Raw genomic sequence first — 26017 nt, 5'->3', positions numbered from 1 at the left:
ATTCTCCTCGGTTTATCATAATTTCCAGCTTCATAGCTCCGCGTGTAACCTATCATGACAGGAACATCCATATAGTTCACCACTTTCCAGAACAGTATGGAATGATCACAGTCTTCTTCTTTGATAATAAAGGATACAAGCAGTATCCTTTTATTATCATTTAACAGATTAAGAATTATTTAATAACAAAAATATGAAACCAATAACAGGAAAATTCTAAGATTGGAGCACTCTCCTTTCCTTTGTCAAAAAAAAAAAAATGTTGTAGTTTACCAACTGTTAGTTTACCAGCTAACAGTTGGTAAACTTGTTTCTAGCATGGACTAGATGGTAAGAGTTTCAATCGAACTCTTACCATCTATGGACAATATACAAGACCAGTTAAGATGTCAGCCAGATACCATGCAATCATAAATACCAAGCATATATGTTCAAACGTGCATGTAATAACATACCAGATAATTATGGAAATATGTGAATTATGATACCATGTAAAAAGTGTAGCCACTTATAAACAAAAATTTAGGTTTAACTGAAGCAAATAGCTTACCTTTAGCATTAACTTTGACATTTTTAAAAGATTTGAATCAGGATAATAATTCCTTAATAACAAAGGATGATTAGCTGCCTTTCTTAACTGCATCATCATTCCAGATCCACTGGTTTCAACACCCTTTTCTTTTATCTAAGATTACATGAAAAAAGAGAAATTTTACTTTCTATCAATTTTAACTAATTCTATGTAGTGTAATCTATGAAATGATACACAAAAAATTCTATATTTTTTGGAAAATATACAGAAATATTTATTACCAGGAAAAAAGGTCCCAATGTATTTTTCTTTCTTTTTTTTTTTAAAAAAAAAAATCTGCTGCAGTACAGTACAGTACAAAAATTGTGCTGTACTGTAACAATAAAATTTTTATAGATTTTTTACAGGACTTGAACACAGACACTATCCCTCTCCCTATGAAATATTTAAGGCTTCCCTATGCCACTGTTCTGATGCATCATGAACTTATGAACTACATTATTATTCATTTAAATTGTGATCAAATTCATGTTTGTTCACTAAAAACTATATCAGTATTTAACAGTAACATTTTAGTGACTATATTAGCAATAGTAAAAGACCTGCTTAGAGTCAATTAACAAAATGAAAAAAAAAATGCATCATTACACTGTAGCGTCACAGTGATAATTCTAGTGATGTATGTCCTGAATGTATGCTACATATTAATCAATTTAACATGATATTTCATGTAATCAAATTTCTGATATGAACCTTCAAGGGATGTGTAGGATACTATGATAGTATAGATGAAAAGTTCACATTATTACTGACTTCCTGTTGGCAATTTTCCTCCAACTTTCACTAATAATAAAGCCCCATTGTATAAGAGAATACAATAAGAATGATACGAACAATTCTAAATTCTCAGCACTATACAAAGTAAATACAGTGAAACACAATGTTGGCAGATTTTCAACTTACTCTCATAAGAGAAATATTTCTAATCTTCCACAAAAACACTGAGAACGACCACTAAAATAGGATGTACATTACCTGGTTACAAAGTCATTAACTGAAAGGAAGAAACTTCCTAACCTGGTTTACCTGCACCAAAAAGAAATTTCAACAAGATATTGCAATGTGTGTCCAAAAAACTTCATTTGGGGGTGCAAGTAGCTGTATATGTGACAAATGTTGGGTGCCCTCTCTATCTACTCACATTTTCAAAAAATAGCATAATAGCTAAATTTTGAAAGTATGATGGAAGTGCTGCATTTTTATTGTATAAAAACTGAGCAAGATTTTCATCAATAAAACAATTTATAAATCACAGTTTTGGTTAAACTTGAATTGGGAAAAAACCCTAAAATTTTAATTTAGTTTTAAATTAAACATGATAATGTTTAATTTAAATTATAAAACAAAATAAGACGGGGTGCTTAAGGGTCAAAGCTGTATAAGTGAGAGGAGACCTCCACATAGCCTTTAACGGAATGCGGAGAACCGACCAGTGCTTCTGACCTAATGTCCAATCCTCACCTTCTCGTGGTGCACCCTGTTGGGTATCTACTTGGATACTGAATGAACGAGGATGGGCTGGCAATTTGGGATTTAGCCGACCAAACTGTATTCTTAATGGTTAAACCAAAATAAAAAATGATGGTATAACATGACAGAATTTCATGCCGGCTGGGGCGTCGCCCGGTTAAACAAGGCCCCCGTTGTTTTCGCCAGGGAACCAGGGCGAACAGCGAAAAGTCAGCTACTGGAACAAATCTGAAAACAAACCCCAACTCAACATCACCAGAGTTAAAGATCGGTACTATCAACGTAAGAAGCCTGAATGGCAAAGAAATGGAGCTAGCTGAGGAATTAGATAAGTACAGATCGACATAATAGGGGTGACTGAAACAAAAAAGACCAAAACTGGTGAGATCTTTCTGAGCAATAAATACAAAATGTTATATTCAGGCAATGACAATCAAGGAAAAGAAGGAGTAGCCATAGTATTCAACACAAAATACGAGGCTAATCATCTTGTATGGCAGTCAGTCTCAAGTAGAGTAATGTGGGCAAATATGAGAATGGGGAACTAGAAAATGAGACTTATTTGTGTCTATGGTCCCACAGAAGGTTCTACTAAGGTAGAAGTGGAGGAGTTTTTTGAGGCTTTAGAAAAAGCAACAGACACAATGAAAAATGAAAAGTTGGTCCTTGTTGGGGATCTAAATAGCAGAGCAAGAAATGATTGTGAGACATACAAAAATATTTTGGGAAAATTTGGAGAAAAGAGCAAAGCTAATAATAATGGCAAATATCTGTTGGATTTCTGCTCAAGACATGGACTGGTTATTACTAACACCATGTTCCAACATAAAAATGTGCACAAATTCACATGGAGAGAAGAGGCTAGGAATAAGAAAAGTTTCATTGACTATGTTATTGTTGATAGTGATGTTTTCTCCTTGGTGCAGGACACCAGAGTGTACAGGGGATTTGAAATTGGAAGTCATCACTATTTAGTCTTGAGCAGGACAAAATTGAATTTCATATTGAAAAGAATAACATGTAAGAAAGTTTTAAAGTGAATAAAAGTTGAGCAGCTCTCAGATGTGAACTGTAGACTAAAATACACAAAGATTATTCAAGAAAAAATGAAAGAGTTTGAGAACAGGAATCAAACCTTGGAGATTCAGTGGCAAACTCTGAAGAAAACATTGATTGATTCTGCCAGAGAGGCATGTGGTGAGGTTGTCTGTAAGGATAAAAAAATCAGAACTCCCTGGTGGACACAGGAAGTTAAACAGGCAGTGAAGGAAAAGAAGAAAGCATATCAAAAGTTCCTGTCAAATAAGTCAGCTTGTGCTCTTAGAGAATATAGAGACAAATGCAAGAATGCTAAACACTGTGTAAAACTAGCTAAACAAAAGTCATGGGAGGACTTTGGCAAGAATATAGAAAATAAATATCAAGAAGGTGGCAAAATATTCTGGAGGTTGTTGAAGAAGCTTAAGAATGGAGGAAAGAGTGCTGTAAAAGGAATTAGAGATGATAAAGGTGACATAAAAACGGGAGAAAAAGATATCCTTGAAGTATGGAGTAATTACTTTGAAAAACTGCTAAATGAAACAAGCAGTGATGACAGCACAGTGGTAAAAAACACTGACCAGGCATGCAGTCAGGAATACATATCCATACTTGAAGTAGAAAAAGCCATCAAAGGCTTGAAATGTGGAAAGGCAGCAGGAGTAGATGATATCTGACCAGAAATGCTGAAGTATGGTGGTATAAGAGCCTTATAGTGGCTGCACTGCATAGTTGAATAGTTCAGAAAGCCTGGACAGAGGGACGAATTCCCAATGATTGGAGTAGAGCTCACATAGTACCCATATATAAAAAGAGAAATAAAACTGCATGTGAGAATTACAGAGGTATTTCCCTACTGAGTGTCCTGGCAAGATCTATGCAAGTATACTTGAGAAACGGTTGAGAAGAATTGTGGAAGAAAAGCTTGGTGAAGAACAAGCTGGATTCAAGCCAAATAGAGGCTGTCAGGATCAGATCTTCACTTTACGACAAATAGTCGAGAAAGCATGGGAATATAACAAAGATCTGTATTTAAGTTTTGTCGATTTGGAAAAGGCATACGACAAGGTGCCAAGAGAGAAGCTATTCAATACGCTGCAGTTATATGGTGTCAATGGGGCATTATATCAAGCAATACTTAGTCTGTATTTGAGTTGTAAGTCAGCAGTTAGAATTGAATGAAGTACAGGAAGATGGTTTAATGTTAAATCTGGTGTGAGACAAGGATGTACATTATCTATATGGATCACATTATGAAGGAAAGTGGTATTAAACATGATATCAAAATTGGAGATGTTAATGTCAGCTCTTTGCTTTATGCAGACGATGTTACACTTCTAAATAAATCTGCTACAAGTCTGCAAGATTCTCTGACTAAATTGAATAGCTGTTGTAACAGATATGGTATGAAGGTCAGCAATAAAAAGACAAAGACAATGAAAATAGCCAGAATCATTGAAAATGTCAACTGTGTTGTGAATGGAGAACCTGTGGAACAAGTAAAACATTTCAGCTATTTAGGCACGATTTTTACTGAAGATGGTAAATTAAATATGGAAATAGACAACAGAATCAGCAAAGCTGGTATGGTAGGAAGTCAATTGAATAAATTCATATGGAATAAGAGAGAAATTAGTGGGAACACTAAATTAGCTGTATACAAGACAGTGTTCAAACCAGTTTTAACTTATGGATCTGAGAGCTGGGTCAGAAGTAAAACACTTGACCAAAGACTAGAGACCACAGATATGAGAGTCCTGAGAAAGATTAGAGGCGTGAACAGATGGCATCAATGGCAATATCATATTAAAAATGAGGATATTAGGAAAGAACTTGACAATGTCAGCATCCAGGAATGCGTTAGCAGAGCTAATCTCAGATGGTATGGTCACTTAAACAGAATGGGCGAGGAAAGATTAGCAAAACAAGTGTTCTCTGCCAGGTTGGCAGCAAAACGACCCAGAGGAAGACCAAAATATAGGTGGATTGATATGGTACAAAGTGCTTTAGACGATAGAAATATAAGATCTGATAATGTTGGAGTCTTGACAAGTAACAGACTGATTTGGAGGAAAATTGTAGATAGGAAGTTAATAATGATGTAATTTTTTTCATGTAGTACTATCATATCCTGTACACCCCTTGAGGGTACATGGCAGGAATTTGTTGATGATGATGAACAAAATAAGACAGTAAGGAGAATTTGGCTGGTTTCAATATTCTCAGCAGTGAAATGATTAAATAAACAAGAAATGGCTGCCAGAAGTGGCTATTCAGTGATGAAAAATTGAACTTCAGGGGAATCACTGAAAGGGTTAGAAAATTTTCAGACAGGCTAGGAAAGAAAAAGAAAACATCTAAACAAAGAGTGCAAGGAAAAATAAAGAAAGTAACATTAAGGAAAAACAAGAGATATGTTTAGAAAGATAAATGAATTTAGAGGAAAGTTTATCCACAGTTGTCTGCCATGCTCTCTCCACCGGACGAAGTTTAAAAATTATTGATACTTTGGGTCAGCTATCTATGACTGGCTAAGGGTGGAGAGATCGACTTCCCTTCAATCTGCAAAAAAGATTGAAACAGCCATACCTATTCCCTCTGCAATTTGCAGCACCTTAATAGTACACAATTAATACCACATGTATTAACATATTTATGCATATCCTTACTTTTATTTGAATTCAAGTAATTGTATTTATGAACAAAAAAATCCATTCTTGTGTCTTCATTCTCTTGGCAACAGCAATGCTTAATATAATCCTCATTCCATAAATATATACACACACCACCACCACTTGAGATTCCTCCAGACATGGCCTGGCAGAATAGTTGGCAGTAAAAATATATATTAGCAAGTTAGAGTTGCCTGTTGAGTTACCCTCAGATACAACATACTGTCCAATAGCAGTTTGCAGTACAGGTTTGGAGAAACTTGTACTGTTGCGCTTGCCATTTCCAGAGCCTTTGATCACATCTGGCATCAAGTCCTGCTAAGCAAATTGCCATCCTTTGGTCTACTTGACCTACTGTAATTGAGTGGCCATCTTTTTTTCCCAGTCATTTTCAGTGTCACAGTGGATGGCCCCCTCTCTTCAAGATTCACTACCAATGGATAATTGATAGAATAGTGCCTCAGAGCTCTATTCTAATTATCCTGTTTCTCCTATACATAGATGACCTACTCTCAAGCACTACTAATCCTGTTTGCAGCTCTGCTGATGACAGTACTCTCTATTCATCTTGCTCATTTGACAACTATGCAGTGCTCAAACGTCATAACCTGCAAGATAATCTTCAAACAGTGCCTTAAACATTGATCTCTATATCATCCTTCAATAGGATGAGGACAATCTGGTCACCTTAAATGCCACCAAATGCAGTTCTTGCCTTTTCTTTTGCAAAAGGAATCTCAGATCACCTATGCTTACTCTTTGTAGTATACAAATCAGCAGATAGGATCAAATTTCTCTCTCTCTCTCTCTTTCTGCTTGGTCTAACATTTACATCCAGCACTCCTGGCATAAATACATCACATCTTATCCCTGACTATATACAAATCCACCCATGTTTAGAATACTGCTCACATATTTGAGATGGTGCACCTAAAGCCTACCTAAAAATTCTCAATGCTGTCCAGAAGGGAGCAAGTCGGTTCATAGATGAGCCCTACTTATAGACTCACTTCAACCTTAATCTCACAGAAGCAATGTTTCAGTGCTATGTCAGTTCTACAGGGCATCCATGGTCACTGGTCCACTAAATGGTAACCATCATTCCTCCACTTTTGTTGGCTCTGCTAAAACAAGAGCAGTAGCTGTCCAGCATCCCTTTTCAGTGCAACAGCAAACAATCTGATGGAACGGCCTTCCTCATGAAGTATTCCCAAACAATTACAATCTGCAACTCTTCAAGAAAAATGTCAATAAACTGCTTTGTCAATCTTTACCCCACACCCCCACTGATGTACTCAAAGGTTCTTTGACCTCTCATTTATGGGATCAATATAACAGTTGAGTTTCAAAAAGGACTGCATTATTACTTAAAAACTTTTCATAACGCATAGCCAATGAGCTTTGCTGATCTCAATCCCACTAACTTTTGGATATGTAAAATATATAATGTATTGAGCCTGTAAATGGAAAGATTGGAGGATGCAATGTTTAAAGAAATGCTATGTCTAGGCTAGTTATGACAACTTTACAATCTACTTGTACAGTTACATATCACATAGGACATACCATACAGACATCTGTGCAATCTGAGGTACAGCTTTTATTTTACTATCATAAAAATCCTACCTTAATAATCAATAATGTTAAAGCTAAATATCTAGTTATTAGATATTCAGTTTTAAAACAGAAAACTTTTATATCCAACAAAACTAGAATAGAACTCACTATTTCAGATAATAATGTATAATAGTTCAAAACAACAGGAATTTATTAGTCATTAAATTAAGTAAAATATGCCTACTAGTATCACCACCTAAAATAGAACTGTTTGTTTCTTCACAAAGCTGAGATTAAATGCTAAAACAATACAAGACAAATAAGTAAATTCATGCTAACCAATAAACATAAAATTGCATGGCATGCATTAGATGTCTGCAGTTATCAATAAAAGTGGTTGTCAGCAAAGTTGAAATTGCTAATGTTAAAAGACTTAATATCAATCACTTAATATAATTCCTTGGTTTTTATTCAATGATCCATGCAAATGGATCATTGAATAAAAACCAACTGAATTAAAAACCAACTGAATCAAAACCAATTCAATCAGAGGTATGCAATAAAAGTTCTTTTCTATATAAGGCATGGCCAAACTTCTAAAAAACATTGCTACTGAGGTTAATAATTTTTATAATAGTGTTATATATAAAAAAACAACAAAATAAATGAGAAATATCAAAAGAAATGGACAAACAACATTCCAGGGAGGGAAAGGGAATCTGCGACCCTACCATTTATTCTAGCAGAAGACATCATTGCCAAAACCATGTGAGGTACGACATATGGTGTCTACAGACGTCAAATGTGGGAAAAAAAAAAAAAAAATTCCAGGAATTGCATTGGTTTTTTGCTTTGATAATGACACCTCGGGTCAACCCACCCAATTACTGTCAAAGACAATTTTTGGTGAAATTATAATCTGGATCAAATTCAAATACTTATGAAACTGCAGATTCATTTGATTGCATAATTTTATTTTTATTTTTTTTGGCAGGAGTCAAAACTCTATGGTGAGATATGTGAAATAAGTGTTTGTAACTTAGTTCTTATGTTGGAGGCTTAATGGATTTTTTACAACACTCAAAAAGATTTAAAATAGAATTTAATACTTCCTATATTTCGTCCTAGTCACTAGGACATCTACGGGGATTACAAAAACAATTAATGTAACATATACACAAATAACAAAACAATACAACAATGCAAATCTGCCTACAGGCAGATCAGCATCCATCCGTCTAGAGGAACACAAGTCGTACATCTTCAAACACAACTATGGCCATTCAGGCTTGGCTGACCATGTTTTGGACACCACCCACAGGGTATCATGGAAGAAAACCACCATGCTCCACCACAGCAAATTCAAGAAAGAGAGACTTTTCTTAGAAGCAGCAGCAGCTCTCAAAAAACCAACCAAATCTCAATAAATACGGTTGCATTAAGCTTCCGAAGATTTGGGAAACACTCATCACCAGAGTTCCCACCTTACATTCCAGGCCACCTACTACTGCCCTTAGAGGGCGCTTTACCTAGATAGGACTTTAGTGTCACCCACGTGGTTGGGCTTAGTATTGTTTGTTATTTGTGTATATGTTACATTAATTGTTTTTGTAATCCCCGTAGATGTCCTAGTGACTAGGACGAAATATAGGAAGTATTAAATTCTATTTTAATTCTTTTTGAGTGTTGTAAAAAATCCATTAAGCCTCCAACATGATGTCATCACAGCACTTAAGCCTCTACACACGTAACTTACAGTTCAAAGGGTTAAGGAAATCCATTATAACCAATATAACTAATTGTTCCTGTGGTTCCTAAGGACTGGCTATAGTGAAAAGAGACTGCAAAAGTCAGGAATAAAAGTGATTAGTAAGGCAGGGTATGATTATGTTTTTATGAAAAAGTGACACTCAAAAAAGGAGAGGGGTTTACAATTTTAATGAAACAATAATTAACATGGGCTATTGCTACTATTAAAAATAAAGAATTTGTTAATTCTTGGGAAATATCTTCATGTATCTTCTAAGTAAAAACAGAACACTTATTTGTTAATGGAGTTGCTCTTATAATCACAACCTAAGGCTAAATTTAGTTCTAATTAAAATTCATTTTTTTTTACAAATTAGAGTTATTTAAATGACATAGCTGTGTTTGATTTTAAGAAGGTAGAGATGATATGATTCAGTACCGAACTTGATGGTAAGAAAAAGTTCAGGATGAAGAACAAATATGTAAACAGAGATATGTACTGAATAGTAAAAAAAAAAAAAAAAGCATCAATGGAACTAATAGAGAAGACAGATAAAAAATATATTAAACAATGGATTTTGAAAGATTAAGAATCTTAAAATCCAGAACTAAAAAGCTAGGAGAATTAGAAAGGAACAAAACATAAAATATATACAAAGCCTGCAAGCTACATGATGGTGTGCTGGCTGTATGTGGCAATCATCTTTTCAGGTGCTAAATGAAGCAAAACTATGAGCTTATCATCTGATTTAGGATTATTAACAAGTTCGCTGCCATGCTACTCAGGCATAGTTTGTTCCCATACACTAAGCAATTTCACTTCTTCAAGGTTAGTACGGGTAATCTCGTTGCCTGCAGTAATTGACATATGAATATATTCGTAGTTGGCTTGTGAGGCTTATATACCATCTACGAGTATACACACTTTTGCTGCTAGCTCCACAAACCAAGCATTTTCACTTCTTCAAGTTCAGTATGGCTAATCTCGTTGCCGGCGGTATGCATCATACGAGTAAATTCGTAGCTGGCTTGTGAGGCTCATATACCAACTACGAGTATACTCGTAGTTGGCAGCGAACGTGTTAAGAGAAGTTTGGTTAGTTTGAGAGTAAAGAGGAGCAATTCATTTTGTCAAATCCACCAGGTGAGATTATATAAAATATTATATTTTATATTATTTGTATTTCATATTTTATTATAAAATACTATATAAAAATATATTAAAATTCACAATAATTTTACCAACCTGTTTAGATAAATTTTTAACTAAATTTTCATAATACTGATGTTGAGCATTTGAAAGAGGGCATAACTTGGTCTCTTCGTGTTTTGCTGGTAGCTGCTTTAATACCTTAAATAAAAAATTTACTTTAGAAAATACATCTAAAGATATGCACATACAAACAACTCAATTAAAATTTACTAACAAAAACATAACAGTAACCTAATGCAGTTCACACTCAGTACAGCAAATTGTTAGGGACCTCCACAATAATTATAATTCCTTTGGATTAGAATTCTGTATATGGGGATTTAGCTAGAGTTTCCAGTAATTAAGTGTTCACTGCATATATCTAAATATACAAGAAAAGACATCACAGTATGATTTTTGATAAATCAAAAATTTACTGGTTGACTTAATTTAACACAAAGACAATAGGATAATACAGTGACAAAATCACTGAAGCAGCAAAAATTCAATCAGCAAATATCAGCAGTGCTTTAATGTATCACATGACTACTACTACTACTTCTTGGGAATGAATCTGTAAATATAATCATAATTTAAAATTCTGAATATTTTTACGTATTGTTTATGTTAATATGTTTATTAGTTTTAGTTTCATAACACGCATTGTCGGCACTTGCAATGTGCCTGTTATTGAAATTGTTTTGTCAAAATGATATGTAAAGCAGTTAAAAATTTATGTACTTACCCGATTTGAATAGTTGAGTTACTTTAAAAATTTTTATAGTAGTTTAAAATATTAAGTTTTGCATTATTTAAATTAAGGGGATATTGAATCCCACATTGTTTTAAAACCGATAAGAAACTCAAAGATTGGAATCAGAGAGTTTCATGCCGAATATAGTAAACTATAAAAGTATCGGCGATTACTAGCGAGAGCAAGTAATCGCCGATAAGTAGTCCTAGTATGCAGTATAATACCGGGAAACTCGCAGCAAAGGAGGTGAAGTTCTGATCGCTATTCTTGGTATTTTCCATAATGTAAAAACACATTTCCTAGGAAATGTATGCTGTTGTTACATTATGGTGGGAGGTCACTACCCAGACCGGTTTCAGCCTTTTTTGAGGCTTCATCAGTGAGTAGCTAGACCAAATTAATACCAAAGGGTATAGCGAAAAGAACTTATATACTCTGCTATACAAGTTGTCAAACAGGTGCACCCATTAAGTTACTTAAATATAAAGAGCCAACAGGCTTCATTTCGGCGATATAAACATTATTTAAATTAAGGGGATATTAAATCCCACATTGTTTTAAAACCGAATAAGAAACTCAAAGATTGGAATCAGAGAGTTTCACGCCGAATATAGTTAGACCTCGAAAAGGCATACGACAGAGTGGCCAGGTAGGAGGTATGGAGGTGTATGAGGAAGAAGGGGGTGTTGGAGAAGTACGTGAGGTTGATGAAGGAGATGTATAAGGGAACAGAAACTCAGGTCAGGTCTAGTGTTGGCATGACAGAAGGGTTCCCCATTGTAGTAGGGCTACACCAAGGGTCAGCTCTGAGCCCCTACCTCTTTGACCTGGTCATGGATGTACTAGTGGAGGATGTCAAGAAGGAGGCACCATGGAGCATGCTGTTTACCGACGATATTGTTCTATGCAAATCATCCCGAGAGAAGCTTCAAAATACCCTGGAAGAGTGGAGAAAGGCAATGGAGGAGAGAGGCATGGGAATTAACTGGGTGAAGACTGAATATATGTCAACGGGGAGTGACGAGGATATGGCCATACGACTCCAGAGTGAAAGGCTAATTTCAGGGAAGAAATTCAAGTACCTTGGGTTGGTTGTCGAGAGGAATGGTGACTTGATGAGAAAATACAGCACCGAATAGCATGCGGTTGGATGAATTGGAGGAAGATGAGTGGGGTCCTTTGCAACAAGAGAGTGAGTTGCAAGAGGAAAGCTATATAAGATGGTGGTGAGGTTGGCGATGCTCCATGGTGCGGAGACGTGGCCTATAACCAAGGCACAGGAGAGGAAGATGGAGGTAGCGGAGATGCGGATGTTGAGATGGATGAGTGGTGTGACAAAGAAGGACAGGATAAGGAATGACTACATCAGAGGGACGGTTCAGTGGGACCAACTGGCAAGAAGATACAAGAAAGTAGGCCGAGGTGGTTTAGACATGTATAGAGGAAGGGTGAGGAGTATGTTGGTAAACGAGTGGAGTATATGGAGTTGGAGGGAAGGAGGAAAAGAGGCAGGCCCAAGCTCAGGTGGAGGGATAAGGTTACAGAGGATCTTAGGGAGAAAGGATGGAGTCCAAAGGATGCCCTGGGCCAGAGAACTTGGAAGAGGAAGGTTAAAGATCGGTGCGCCGACCCCGTTTAACATGGGATAAGGCATAGTGAAAGAAGAAGACAGTAAACTATAAAAGTATCGGCGATTACTAGCTCATGCTAGTAATCGCCGATAATTGCAAGTAGTCTTAGTACGTAGTACAATACCGGGCAACTCGCAGCTAAGGAGGTAAAGTTCTGATTACTATTCTTGGTATTTTCCATAATGTAAAAACACATTTCCTAGGAAATGTATGCTGTTGTTACATTATGGTGGGAGGTCACTATTTAGGAGGCCACTAACGATATAAATAATGTTTATATCGCCAAAATGAAGCCTATTGGCTCTTTATATTTAAGTAACTTAATGGGTGCACCTGTTTGACAACTCATATAGCAGAGTACATAAAGTTCTTTTCGCTATACCCTTTGGTATTAATTTGGTCTAGCTACTCACTGATGAAGCCTCACAAAAGGCTGAAACCGGTCTGGGTAGTGACCTCCCACCATAATGTAACAACAGCATACATTTCCTAGGAAATGTGTTTTTACATTATGGAAAATACCAAGTATATATAGCGATCAGAACTTTACCTCCTTTGCTGCGAGTTGCCCGGTATTGTACTACGTACTAGGACTACTTGCATTAGCTCACGCTAGTAACTGCCGATACTTTAATAGTTTACTATATTCGGCATGAAACTCTCTGATACCAATCTTTGAGTTTCTTATTCGGTTTTAAAACAATGTGAGATTTAATATCCCCTTAATTTAAATAATGTTTATATCGCCAAAATGAAGCCTATTGGCTCTTTATATTTAAGTTTTGTGTTTTATGAAGACATTCTCTTGTCGCTAATGGAAACAACTGTGTCAGCCATTATACAGTATTTAGTTTCTCGCTTGCCATTTTCAAGGAGTGTGCATGCTCGCCAAGAAGTTTGATGTATGACTGACAGCTGATGAGGAAAGCGTTCGGTATATGAATAACAGAAATAAACAAGATAGCGTTCGGAAGGAATTTAGACCAGGCCGGCAGATATTTAGATTAGGAGGAACCTAAGTATTTATGTGACAGTCGGAGGAAAATTAATAGTATATTCCAAAAAAGGAATCGTGGAACTATTAAGTTTAAAGTGGAATAAGTATTGATAAATAAAAGGGAAATATTGCTATAGGCATTTTAAAAAGAATATTGGAGGAAATACTAATTGAAAGATTTATAGTAGGTTCTGAAAAGGGAATCATAGAACTGTAAATTCTTTTAAAGTGGAAGAGTTTAGACTGTCAATAAACATTAGTGAATACAAGAAGAAGTTGCTATTTACATTCTTAAGTTTCTTTAGAATGTAAACTTCTAAACTTCCTAATCAGAGTGTTCAAGAAAACTCTGATTAGGAAGCTTCATCTGTATTAAGGACACCAGATCTAACTGTTATTTCTACTAAAAAGAAGACAGAATTAAGTCAAGAAGATTTAATGTGTGCTACATAAGTGATGAGAAAGGATCCTGTGAAAATGAAGAATAAAGTCACATAATCTTCGGAAAAGGGCCTTGACACAGAGAGAAACTAACTATGAACATTTTGTCATTGTGAAAAATAAAGTGTTTAGTCTAGTCTTAAGTGTAAGTTTATTTTTAAAAGGCCTTGGATCCAATTAAATTTGTAGTTAGTTATGTAATATTTGTTTGAAGTGTATATATATATTGTTTTTGTTATATTAAATGTGTTTATTTTGTATTTTGATCTTGAGTCAGTGATTTATTTGGATTCTGGAAGAAATAGTAAAAACGGAGGTCACTGCACCAATCGGAGTGAACCCTTGGGCAAATAAATAAATAAATATATAGGTACACTCGGAAATAAAATTAAAAATAATTGATGAACAAAGGGGTGCTTAAGGGTCAAAGCTGTATAACTGAGAGGAGACCTCCACATAACCTTTAAAGGAATGCGGAGAACCGACCAGGGCTTCTGACCTTATGTCCAATCTTCACCTTCTCGTGGTGCACCCTGTTGGCTATCTACTTGGATACTGAACGAAGAAGGATGGGCTGGCAATTTGGGATTTAGCCGACCAAACTGTATTCTTAATGGTTAAACCAAAATAAAAAATGATGGTATAACATGACAAAATTTTATGCCGGCTGGGGCTTCGCCTGGTTAAACAAGGCCCCCGTTATTTTCGCCAGGGAACCAGGGCAAACAGCAAAAAGTCAGCTACAGGAACAAATCCTAAAACACACCCCAACTCAACATCACCAGAGTTAAAGATCGGTCCTATCAACATAATCGTTAAACACAACTATGGCCATTCAGGCTTGGCTGACCATGTGTTGGACACCACCCACAGAGTATCGTGGAAGAAAACCACCATGCTCCACCACAGCAAATTCAAGAAAGAGAGACTTTTCTTAGAAGCAGCAGCAGCTCTCAAAAACCAACCAAATCTTAACAAATACGGTTGCATTAAGCTTCCGAAGATTTAGGAAACACTCATCACCAGAGGTCCCACCTTACATTCCAGCCACCTACTACCGCCCTTGGAGGGTGCTCCACCTAGATAGGACTTTAGTGTCACTCACGTGGTTGGGCTTAGTATTGTAAGTTTTTGTGTGCATGTTACATTAATTGTTTTTGTAATCCCCGTAGATGTCCTAGTGACTAGGACGAAATATAGGAAGTATTAAATTCTATTTTAATTCTTTTTGAGTGTTGTAAAAAATCCATTAAACCTCCAACATAATGTCCTCACAGCACTTAAGCCTCTACACAAGAATTCTAATCATCCATGGAGAAGATTTAGCACGTAAATCCAAGCAATACGGTAAGTCAAAACTACGACTATCTAGACAACTAAATAGGCTGGCCTTTTTAAAAAGATGTCGGGATACAAGAGTGATACCAAAATGTGTTAAAATGAAGACCAATTTCCATTCCAAAAAAGCACTCCATATATATAAACGTGTCAGCCTAGCATTACTACGCGAGCAAATTGCCTCTACTCGTGCCGCCCTCACAGTGATGAACGCCGCCATTGGCTCCTTACATTCAGAGCTCTAAACTGTTCTTAACCCTGAACTTTGGTCGATTCTCTCTGACATTTCGGAAACTTCCGCACAGAGAGAATTTCAAAAAATAAAAAACAAACACGTCAAGAAATACAGCAACCTGGTTAAAGACAAACCACAAATTCAACCGCTCCAGACAGCGATAAACCTCTCTTCCAAAAGGCTCAACGAGGATGCTGTCAGCGCCCTTTGCCTCGGCCGAAATTTTGCCGCCGCCCCAAAAGAAGTGCCGTTGCTCGATGTAATGGTTAACGTCGAACGGGGGATCGGTCGCTTACCGTCGGAGGTAGCCAACAACATCAGACTCGACGTAGCCAACATCCTCGCTCACTCTTCGCCTCCAAAAAGTAACTTATCTTATGCCCAACGCATGGCTCTCCAGAAACCATGCAAAGAAAAAAGTATCGTCATCACCAGAGCAGATAAGGGTAATGCCACAGTTGTTCTTAATACCAGCAAATACAATCGTAAAATGAACATTATCCTCCGCGATCGTGCTACCTACATCCCGCTAGAACACGACCCCACAAAAACACAAGTTAAGAAATTAAAAATCTTACTTAAAAAAGTAACCTCCTGGCCCCCTGACCATCACGAAAAAACTTAAACCTTTCTGCTCCCGTCCCCCCCGAATATACAGTTTACCAAAAATCCACAAACCCAATTCCCCACTCAGACCTATAGTAGATGCCACCAATGCACCATGTTACAGACTGTCTAAACAGCTGGCCAACTCTCTGTCCCCCCCTCACCGGAAATTCAGCTTCCTATATAAAAAACTCGACCCACTTTAAAGCCCTCACAGAAAATTTAACCTTGAATAATACAGACATATTAGTAAACTTTGATATCTCCTCTTTGTTTACCAATATTCCCTTAACTGAAACTTTATCTCTCTTAGAAAACGTTTTCCCCTCTGACATCTTAGATCTCTTTTCCTTTGCCATCAACTCTGGGAATTTCTCTTGGAATAACAAAATCTACAGGCAGATAGAGGGAACCGCCATGGGTTCTCCCCTCTCACCCCCCCCCCTTGCCAATTTCTATATGGAAGATTTTGAAAAACGAGCCATAGACTCAGCCCCACTCAAACCTTCTATCTGGCTAAGATATGTAGATGATGTGTTCTCTATTTGGCCTCATGGCCCAGACACGTTAGACTCCTTCCTCGGTCATCTCAATAGCCTACATCCAAGAATCCAGTTTACTATGGAAAAGGAAAAGAACAATTGTTTACCCTTCCTAGACACCTTAGTCACGCGCCTGCCTAATGATACACTTGCCTTCACTGTATACAGAAAACCCACACACACAGGCAGATACATTCACAAACTCTCCCACCACCACCCCTCTCAACGATATGGCATTATTAAAACCCTTACCAAGAGAGCCCACAATCTTTGTTCCAGTGGAACCGCCCTCACTACTGAGCTTAACCACATACACAGAACTTTCCTCTCCAATGGCTACAGTGAACACAGTATCAAAAAAATAATCAATTCCTCCCCCATTCCCCGTCCCTCTCGTCAACAAGATTTTAAAAATGCCATCACCATACCCTACATCTGTGGCACTTCAGAAAAAATAGCCAAGATACTAAAAAAGTATAACCTACACACAGCATATAAGCCCTACCGCAAACTTGCTACCCTTATCCGTTCTACGAAAGATCAGCTCCCTCCTCTCTCTCTGCCTGGAGTTTACAAAGTACCCTGTTCCTGTAAGCTTGCGTACTTTGGAAAGACAGGCAGATCAGCATCCATCCGCCTGGAGGAACACAAGTCGTACATCGTTAAACACAACTATGGCCATTCAGGCTTGGCTGACCATGTTTTGGACACCACCCACAGAGTATCATGGAGGAAAACCACCATGCTCCACCACAGCAAATTCAAGAAAGAGACTTTTCTTAGAAGCAGCAGCAGCTCTCAGAAACCAACCAAATCTTAACAAATACGGTTGCATTAAGCTTCCGAAGATTTGGGAAACACTCATCACCAGAGGTCCCACCTTACATTCCAGGCCACCTACTACCGCCCTTAGAGGGCGCTCCACCTAGATAGGACTTTAGTGTCACCCACGTGGTTGGGCTTAGTATTGTAAGTTTTTGTGTGCATGTTACATTAATTGTTTTTGTAATCCCCGTAGATGTCCTAGTGACTAGGACAAAATATAGAAAGTATTATATTCTATTTTAATTCTTTTTGAGTGTTGTAAAAAATCCATTAAACCTCCAGCATAATATCTGATTATGAATATTGCATCTGTACATGATCTATCTTCTCTGAAACCTTGCTGTTCATCTAAAGATTAATTTCCTTTATTATTTGGAATTCTTGTTAGTATTTTTAATGAAGTATTTAATACATTTATCCCTCTATAATTTTCTGGTTATTTTCTATATCCTTTTTTAAATATTGGTATTATTATACTTTTTTTCCATTCTACCGGAATCTTTATTGTATTTATTATTTGATTGTTATTTATTATTTAATAATTTCTTCACCATTTTTTAATAATTCATTATTGATATTATCTAGACCTGGTGATTTCCTTTTTTTCAGTTTTTAATTGCATTTTCAATTTTTGTTTCTGTTGTATTTATTTCTTCTTTTGTTTGTTTACCTAGTTCTACTTTTATTTCAACTATTTGTTTATAAAGGTTTTTAAAATAATTTTCTAATTCCTCTATTTCCACTTTTAATATTGGGATATATTCTGCTTCTTTTTTTTTGTGTATTAATAAATCTCCACATTTGTTTCTATACATACCATATTCAAGTTCTTTTATATATGATTCCCAAAATTGATTTTTGCTTTCTATTTTCGTTTGAAGGGCCTGTGTTGCTCAGTAGAAGTGGCGTTTGCACTCTACGGCGCTTGACCGCACGAAGAAAGGATTTGGTGGTTCAAATCTAGTCGCAGACTAGAGGAAATTTTTCTAAGCCTTTTTTCGACTGGTTCCCGAGTTAGTCGATCTCTGGCACGAGCTAGGAGTTTTTTCTCCTGGAAACTCTGGTTTTTCGTCCCGTAAACTCAAGAAAATCGACCGTCGAACCCACACTATTTTCAGACATTAAAAATATTGTGTTAGGGTTAGGGACCACAAGATGACGGCACTAGCTTGCCACCTTCTTCGCTGCGTGCTGATGAATCAGTGATAGCCCTGGGCCAGCTATCTGTCTGATTGGCTATCAGTGGAGATTGAACTGCCCACTCAGTCTCCAAAAGTTAGATAGGGTAAATGCCCCAGCCTACTCCCTATACAGGAACAAATGGGCGTTAGCTGATTTTTTTTTTTTTTTTGATTTTCGTTTGATTAACTTTATTTCTTATTTCTTTATATTAATTCCAATCATCTGTTGTTTTCATTTGTAGATATTTTTTCTTTCTTTTCTCTTTTTAATATTTTTATTTCTTCATTAAACCAAGGAGTCCACCTTCTTGATTTTGTTATTTTTTTTTTACCCCTAATACTTCTGTTGCTATTTCAGTTAAATTTGTTTTAAAAATCTTCTATAATTATCAGCTGCTTAATGGTTATCTTGAAACTTTGTTTTAATGTATTGTATTGTAATGTTTTTATGCTTTCTTCTTTTAATAATTCCACTTTAAATTTTTATTTTGGCATTATGTTGATTTTCTTTAGATTTTATTTTCACCCATTTCTTATAAAGTCTTAGTTTACATATTAACAGGTTATGGTCACTTCCAATTTCTGCTGATGTTAACACTCTAATGTATTCTATTTCTGATGGGTGTATTACTTTATTACATATAATATAATCTATTATTGATTCCTGTCCTCTTGTGTTTCCAAAAGTTATTTTATGCTGATAAAATGTATTCATTATTTTTAACTTATTTGCACAGAACTGTATCAATGTTTCTCCATTATTTTTTCTTGTTGCTTTGTTAAATCTTTGCATAATTCCATTTATTGGTATATTTCCTATTCTTGCATTTAAGTCTCCCATTATAATTAATTTTTCATTTGGTTTTATTTCTTGTACTATTTGTTGTAGGTTCTCATAAAAAGCCTCTGTTTTTTTCTTTTCTTCCTTCTTCTGGAGCATATACTGTAATTATATTTATATTCTTCTATATTTTCATTTAACTCTATGTATTACTAGTCCTACTCCCAGCTTCAGCTCATTGTTCATCGTTCCATTTCCTTTTTTTTTTTTGTTACGCTGCATATTTTAATGTTTCTTTTGGCTATTTCTTGTATAAGTTCTTCCTCTTTTCCATTAATCGCTCTCACATTCCATGTTGCTAGTTTTATTATTCCATATTGTTTTCTTTTCCTTTTCCAATCGATATGCAATTTTTTCATCCGATTCACATTTGTCTTGGTTTCTCAAGCAATATTATTTTACATCCAATGATGGGTTGCTAGTCCAATCACCAGATGCCTCCCATGTTAGCCAGGAATATTGATGTAGCCTTCATGCCTAGTGTGGCCCTTCTGAAAGATCAAGCTTCAGGCATACGTCACCTACATCTCCCGTTCATCTCTCCGCTATGATGAGGTGTTTGTAGGATTTAGAGAGGTGAAATTTTGTAAATTTACTTAACACTTGGTGTGAAAACAATAAAGTGCATATGTAAGGATACATCAGAATACGCTGCAGATGGATTTTCCACATCAAACAGTAAAAGTAGCTCATCCTCCCTTCTGTATTCCTGAAATGTTACTCCTTCATTACCTACTGGACTCCATTCATTTGCAGAAACTGAATATTCACAAACCTCACTTTCTGAAATATCTTGCTCATCAGATGAGGAACTGCTTTGTAAATATAAAGCACGATTTATTAATTATTCAATGGCTGTTCGAAAATTCTAACTGTATCATGGACTTTTTTTTGGCCAGCAAATTCTTCTCTCTCTTCTCTTATCAGTGGAACATATGGATAGCCCACAGGTTTGTATTTTGTTGGTTATCATCAGACGCAGTCCTCTTGTTATAGAATATGGAAGGATTTTCATTTTTCAAATGAATTGACAGATTTTTACTCCTTATGTGTATTCTGTCTGAAGACAGCAATGAAAACACCCCCCTCATCAACAGACACTATACCATATATGGAAGAAAAGCAACAATTTTATTGTATCACTAAATAAAGTACAGAGACTATTTAGCAACCATTAGTGTAATTAGAGACAATTGGAATGAAAATGACCCTTCATAATTTAAAACACTTCCTCACCCACAGTCACTATACATGCAAAGAGTTTTATTGTAGCATCAATATGTGGTAACACCTGTTTATAATGCAATCACTGGATGAGGAAAGCAAACAATTTATGTAAAGCGAATTTTCTGAAGCAAATAAAGATATATATATATATATATATGCATACATTTATATAACTGAAATCAGTTCAAATTGTATTTGAAATTTTCTATATCATTGAGAGTGTTCACAAATGCTAATTTTATAAATAAAATTCTACCAAAAAAGTTGCATAAACTTTGTGAAAATGCACCTGCACAACACAAAAGGGATATAAACACAGCAAAGCGAGTTCATATGGGCAACAAAACACTGCCCAGCATGAACATGATAAATCTGCAATAGAGATATTGTTTACATTATTGATTTCTAGAATGCTCGAGTCATATACTATAGGAGAAGATGCCTACAGGCACTGATCAGCTATAAAATAATATCCATTATGGGACAAAGAATTAAAACACTAAACAGGACTTTGATTTCACCAAATTTGTATGGAGTGCATTTCCAGTGTGCAAATGCATTTCAATTTGCACATTTCATAACAGATAAAATCAATACATATTTCTTCACATACTTTGCAATAGACTGCCATTTTGCAAGATAGAGTTCAGTGCTAAGGTTAATCCTCTGTTTATTCTAGGTACTCATCTTCTATACCAGTTAATGGCAACCACTGACAGGCAGCAAGTTTGATAGGATATTTTTCACAAAGCTAGGCATTACATCTACTTGTAGAGAGCATAACAAGCTACATTTTAGGATCAACATAAAAAATTTTTTAAAGAAATTATCTCTTTAAAAAATCTGTATAATATGGATAGCAATATTTCACATGAGCATTAGGCATTGTGCCACCAAATGGCTTACCATGTTTAAATGGTTTAACTGAAATCAAAACTGAAATGACTACAAATTCTACTAGGCATCTTAAATACCATCTCAAGAGGAATTATTATTTTTAATCATTCTGCTAATAAAAACAATCCAATTACAACATAAGGAAGAGGAGAAAAAGCATTTATCCAATCTGGATAAATGCTTGTAATTTTTGGAAGAACTGTCATGATGAATGTGAAAAATTTAAAGTATTCAACAAATGAATGGTGACACTTTCATAAAAATCTAACAAGTATGCCAAAAGTTAAAGCATGAAACACACAAAATACAAATGAATCCAGTAGACACTGTCATATGGCAAAATGCATCTAAAAAAGCATTTAAATAAGTGCAATATTAAAAACAACCAACCCCAAAACCAACATTTACTAAACATATTAACAATATCCCTCTTAATTTAACATATAATCATTTATTATTTCAATAATAATGCATAATTAACAAGATAAACATGTTATGTAGCATTTACAGATATACATAATAAATAATACTGTACTTTGTATTGCTCCCATTATGATATTCAGCTGAATAATATCATTTCTCATTTCTTTTTTAAAAATAAATATAATAATAATAATGCAAAATGAATGGATCCATAATAGTACTTATGATAAACTATAAACCTGGTTCAGCCTTTGATCATAGACTGGCTTAGTTTGGCTTCTAATATTATTTCTTTCTATCACAGAATGCGTTCTAACCAAGTACGTTAACAGGTTAGAACAGTAGCATACTAAAATGGAAAGAACAAACATGAGAAGTAGAACAAAGTCCAGTTCAACAGCAAACCTAAGCTCAGTTCAATATCAATGCAGAACTAAGTGTAGTTTGTAACATACATATTACTAGAACAGCTAGATGCCACAAAAGGAACAAACATGAGAAGTAGAACTAAGCATGATCAAAAACAAACCTAAGTTTAGTCCTGCTAACTTACTTCTGGCCTGAGATGGAAGAAGTAAGAGAAACATGGAAATTAACACATTACTTTATTTTAAATGATCCTTCTGATTATAAGAAACATCTATCTGCAATTCCCCCCCCCCCCCCACACACACACTTTCAGCTTTTATTAACTGCTTTAAACTTTTTAGATACATGATTAAATTTATATAAACATTTTTTTTGCCCTGAAAAATACTCACATCATTTTTAAGCCTACGTAAAACAAAAGGTTTCATAATGTGCTTGGCATTTTCTATTTGTTCCTGTTCAAAATTGCTTCTGTTTTCTTCTGTTTTCTGAAATTGGAAGAAAATAAGAAAAAAAAAAGTTTATGATATTATGTTAAGCATTGTAAGAACTCAATTTTGAAATACATTTCTTAAAAATATATAAACATGCAAGTTTCTTTTAATATTTACATTGTTAATTTATTTGTATACTCAAGCTCTTCCTAAATAAAACTGAAAAGTTATTTGAAAATATTAACCAAATCAAGAGCAAAAGAAAAAAGATTTCCATACATTCACATTAAGTTTTTTGATCATAAACATTAATCAAATTTATATGATTTCCCAAATAATATCTATTTTTATAAAATGTTATGGTCATTAAATGAGATTCATTTGCATTTAAATTTTATATGAGCAAATAATATCATAGTTATGAATAGCTATCTATCTATCAGCACTGTCATTTTTTTTTTAAAGTAGTAATTCTATGTATAAAAGATTGATGGTACATACCATTAACATGACTTTAGAGAGAGAGATTAATCTAATAAGTGGCATGCACATGAAAGCAAGTTGCAAGCTGAAAGAGCTAATCATTGTGGCATTTTTCTCCCCCTATCATTCTGAATTATAAATTTATTGCTCTCATTCAGCAGCAGCAGTAATTTTTGAGGTAATGCAGAAGCATAGATATTAAGTTAACTCAGAATTAAAGAATAATCAAATAAAAAAAACAACAACTGATCATTAATGATAGAAAGATGAAGAAAAAATGTAAGAACGTTGTTCTCAAGAAACAAAGACTAGGTGTGTTGAGAAAAATAATTACTTCTAATAACTGCAACATGAGAAGCATTACTGAATATGTGAAAAACAAAGGTAGTAGGAGGAATGGATATTACATATTTGTAAGCAGTACACAGTAATTGAATTTCTTGTTAAATATACAGCTAATTCTCTTTTTACATGGCTTTTTTTTTTTTACATGATTACAAAATAACACAGTTTAACAGTTTAGAAAGCAGAAGCAATTATATTTTTGCACGCATATTTTGATTTTACATGGTTCAAATGGCACTTATTTTTAAAATTTCTGTTTGAATTCAGTTCTGTTAAAAAGTGTATTTCCATTATAATTATTATTTCCTAGAACGGTACATATGTACTTAAACTTGAATTCTGAAGACCCCCCACCTTTGATGTTTTAAATATCAGGGATTACTCTACGCTACAGAATGTACACAACTGTGGCGACAACAAAAAAAAAATAAAGTTTTGTCATTTTGATTCCCTGAAGTTAAGCTGACAGATGATCTGTTATATTCACTTGGCATTGGTTCCTGGAAGCAGAAGGGTGCTATGCCGATTCCTCGAAGTTAAGCTGGTCCGTTACCGGAGGCCCGCCTATAATAAAGCTGATTGGAAGGAGTTAAGCCATTTGCTAAACAATCATTTCTTGTTTACTATTTGAAATGTTCAAAACCATTAATCGGTCCCAAGGACCACGGGCAATGAAAAATGTGCATTTTAACATATTACCAGTGCACTGGAAGGCAAACAAAAAAGGTGGGTTAGAAAATAAATTTTTAATGAATGGTTCCATCATTGTTTTGTTCCAGAAGTTAAACACTATTTGATGGAGGGGGGGGGGATCTGGACTTTAAAGTTTTATTGATTATAGACAATGCACCTGGCCATCCTGTTTTTGAATACCCAAATGTGGAATTTTGTTTTCTGCCACCTAATACAACATCCTTAATACAACCACTAGACCAGGGTGTGATCACTACTTTCAAAACTTACTACATAAGAAGAACATTCCAATACATTTTGGATAAATTAGATAAGGATAATTTACTGACAATTATTGATGTGTGGAAGAAATTTTCTATTTTGGATTGCATCAAACTTGCTAAGTTGGCGTTATCAAAATTGAAACCATCAATTTAAATACATGCTGGAAAGCTACTTAGCCAGATTGTGTAAAAAAGAAAGAAAAAGAAAGGCTGTTAGTGATGATGAAATAATAGAAGCTGTCCTTGAGAATCTCGATGAAAAAGAAAAAAGTGATGATGATGAAGAGATTCCACTCACTGCAGGAGTAATTAAAGAAGGGCTTCAAATGGCTAGTAAATTGCAAAGTCATTTTCTTACACATGATCCAAATACTGAATGAGTTGAATAGTTTAAATGTGAACTGAAGTCATGTATGGTGTGATATGAAGAATTATACAAAGATCTTGTCAAAACAGGATCTCAAAGATTAATTACAGAGTTCGTGGTAAAAAAAATCAACCTTCAGAATTATTGGAAATTAGTGCTAATATAGTTCCTTTTACTGAAGAAAACGTTTCGCCATTGCAGTATGAACAAGAAAGCCAAAGTGTTTCAAGTGATGGAAGTGATTTAATTTCAGTCTCACACAAAAGAATGTGGCTACTGTCAGAAAGTGACTGCAAATAAAAATTTGACTAATAATCATATGAACAGTGTATTTGAGCATTTTCGAATTTGTTTTATTAGTGATACACTGTTTTCTTTAAGAAAGATACATATGTATATACTTTAAATAAGTATTTACAATTAAAAAAAAAACATTTCATTAAAAATAAATAATTTTATTCAATGATTTTCATATATTTTGTTTGAAAATAACTTATTGTTCGTATCGGGTTTTCACATTTGGCTAATGACTAATAATCATATGCACAAGAAAGATACATATGTATATACTTTAAATAAGTATTTAAAATTAAAAAAAACATTTCATTAAAAGAAAATAATTTTATTCAATGATTTTCATATATTTTGTTTGAAAATAACTTATTGTTTATCGGGTTTTCACATTTGGAACCATTCTTCTATTTTTTCATATGCACTGTATTCTTATTTACATGGTTTTCATTTACACTTTTTTTTCTGGAACCAATTTACTGTGTTAATGGAGAATTGGGTGTATTCTTGTCTTAATCCTTCTTGTGTATGATATTTCTTCATGACTAATCTAGTTGTATATAG

At 34.9% G+C, this 26017-nt stretch overlaps 1 protein-coding gene across 1 annotated transcript in view; it reads right to left on the bottom strand.

Moving 5' to 3' along the window:
- LOC150099398 (SWI/SNF-related matrix-associated actin-dependent regulator of chromatin subfamily A containing DEAD/H box 1B-like) overlaps positions 1 to 26017 on the bottom strand; it is a 406425-nt gene that overhangs the window by 131702 nt on the left and 248706 nt on the right. Inside the window, exons 11-13 of the mRNA XM_090404492.1 lie at positions 22970 to 23065; positions 10325 to 10429; positions 551 to 685 (exon numbers count right to left, since the gene is read on the bottom strand). Coding sequence (XP_090260618.1) covers positions 551 to 685; positions 10325 to 10429; positions 22970 to 23065 — 336 coding nt within the window. The remainder of the gene's footprint in view (positions 1 to 550; positions 686 to 10324; positions 10430 to 22969; positions 23066 to 26017) is intronic.

The sequence above is a fragment of the Typopeltis vanoorti genome, chromosome 14 (assembly GCF_054136105.1).
Source record: "Typopeltis vanoorti isolate ZY-2024b chromosome 14, IOZ_Tvanoo_1.0, whole genome shotgun sequence".
NCBI classification, from domain to species: Eukaryota; Metazoa; Arthropoda; class Arachnida; order Uropygi; family Thelyphonidae; genus Typopeltis; species Typopeltis vanoorti.
Note: the sequence above shows the minus strand (reverse complement) of the source record. Positions and strands in the feature narration are given on the sequence as shown.